This window comes from Sinocyclocheilus rhinocerous, unplaced genomic scaffold (assembly GCF_001515625.1).
Source record: "Sinocyclocheilus rhinocerous isolate Xijiao unplaced genomic scaffold, SAMN03320098_v1.1 scaffold22248, whole genome shotgun sequence".
In the NCBI taxonomy this organism is placed as follows: domain Eukaryota; kingdom Metazoa; phylum Chordata; class Actinopteri; order Cypriniformes; family Cyprinidae; genus Sinocyclocheilus; species Sinocyclocheilus rhinocerous.
In genome coordinates this window covers 1-1,528 of record NW_015642928.1, presented here as the reverse complement: position 1 = coordinate 1,528, position 1,528 = coordinate 1, and the positions used below count along the sequence as shown (strand labels likewise).

Genomic DNA, 1,528 nt, shown 5'->3' with positions numbered 1-1,528 from the left:
GTGACGTCGAGAGTGACCGACTGAAAGGGAACGTACCGTTGTGAGACTGGATATCGTGAAATGGCAGAAGAGGCCATCTGGCTAAAATTAAGATTTACTAATGCCACATTTTTTTTGGTGATGACAGTCTCAGGGAAATGTGGACCACCACCAGATGTAAACGATGCAGATACAATAGAACTGAAAAAAGATGAATACAATACAGGGGAGAGAGTTGAATACAGCTGCTTTAATAAATACACTTTGGATCTGCGTCCACCTTTCTCCAGATACTTGACCTGTGAGCAAGGAGAATGGAGAGGGAATATTAGGTGTTTAAGTAAGTATGAACACGCTTCACCATATATATCATATAAACACATCATGATGTAGTCTTGTAGTTTAAGTTGTAGGTTGTGATGATTAGTTAATGAATGTATATTGTGACACTGATAGTGACATGCTGGGTTTATTTCAGAGCCCTGTACAGTGACGGTAGAGGAAATGGAAAGAAGAGGTTTAGAGTTGGCCTATGCTGATCGACAAAAGATGTTCGCACCACATGATGATCACATCACCTTTATGTGTCAGAGGGGCAAAGTTTCAGGAGGTGTTCCCCTAAGACAACAGTGTAATGATGGAGTGATAACTTTACCTGAGTGTGTGAGACAGTGAGAGTAAAACTTTGCTAAATCACTACTAAGTAAAAACTAATGGAGCAGATCAAAATAAAAAAAAAATTTCCCAATCAGTTTCTTTATTTTAAATTTCTTGCAAATAAAACTAAAGAAATGCTAAAAGCAATATTTAAAATGAGCATGTTTGAAAATAACATTAAACCATTTAATGTCAGCTAAGTGAACATATATAGTGTACAGAGTACAATAAAAACTTTTCCAAATAAAAATTTTTTAAAAAGTTGCAAAAATTTTATAGAAGAAAGTTACAAATAATCAAGTATATAGCCAATTTGTTTTTGTTTTTTTTACTATCACGCAAATATGGGGGAAAAGGAAATACATGTGTTATTAAGCTTCCTTTTTACTTTGTGCCATGTGCTCTGGGTTTTCTGCTGATTACGAATTTGCTTATATATATGATCATGACTTACATGAAACACAGCAGTAATACATAAATAATAGACCCTTTAATATTTATATGCATTAAAGTGTATTGACATGCTTTCTGTGCTTATTTTATGGCGCTATGACGTCATCTTTTAAAAAAGCTAACTGGAATGCCAGCCATGCTATATGAATGTGTACTTTCATAGCAGACAAGTCTATATAAAATAGATTGTCTTTTTAGACTCTTCAAAATAATAGATTCAGCTAATATTAGTGCACAAAAATGGACAAAAATGTTTAAATCAAAGTCAGCAAATTGAATCTGTGGGGTGGAGCAGAGTCCTGTTTGGTGGGACAGAGGGAAGGGGACGGTTGCTTTCAGCAACATTACACAGACTTCAAAGATTCATATCACCACCGCTCTCGAGACTGATCATGAATACATCTTTTGGAAAACAGGTAATCTGAGGTTTTCATCGGTA

The 1,528-nt window shown here is 35.2% G+C and overlaps 1 protein-coding gene across 1 annotated transcript; it reads left to right on the top strand.

Moving 5' to 3' along the window:
* Positions 1-81: 81 nt before the first annotated feature.
* LOC107756930 (complement factor H-related protein 4-like) lies at positions 82-730 on the top strand. The gene is made up of 2 exons (XM_016574258.1): positions 82-319; positions 458-730. The coding sequence occupies exons 1-2, from the start codon at positions 121-123 to the stop codon at positions 652-654; spliced, it is 396 nt and encodes a 131-aa protein (XP_016429744.1). The 5' UTR covers positions 82-120; the 3' UTR covers positions 655-730.
* Positions 731-1,528: the final 798 nt, after the last annotated feature.

Coding starts and splice junctions, on each gene's coding strand:
- LOC107756930 (XM_016574258.1), top strand. CDS start 121: ATGACAGTCTCAGGGAAATGTGGACCACCACCAGATGTAAACGATGCA. Junction 320..457: donor AGGGAATATTAGGTGTTTAA/GTAAGTATGAAC, acceptor GGTTTATTTCAG/AGCCCTGTACAGTGACGGTA.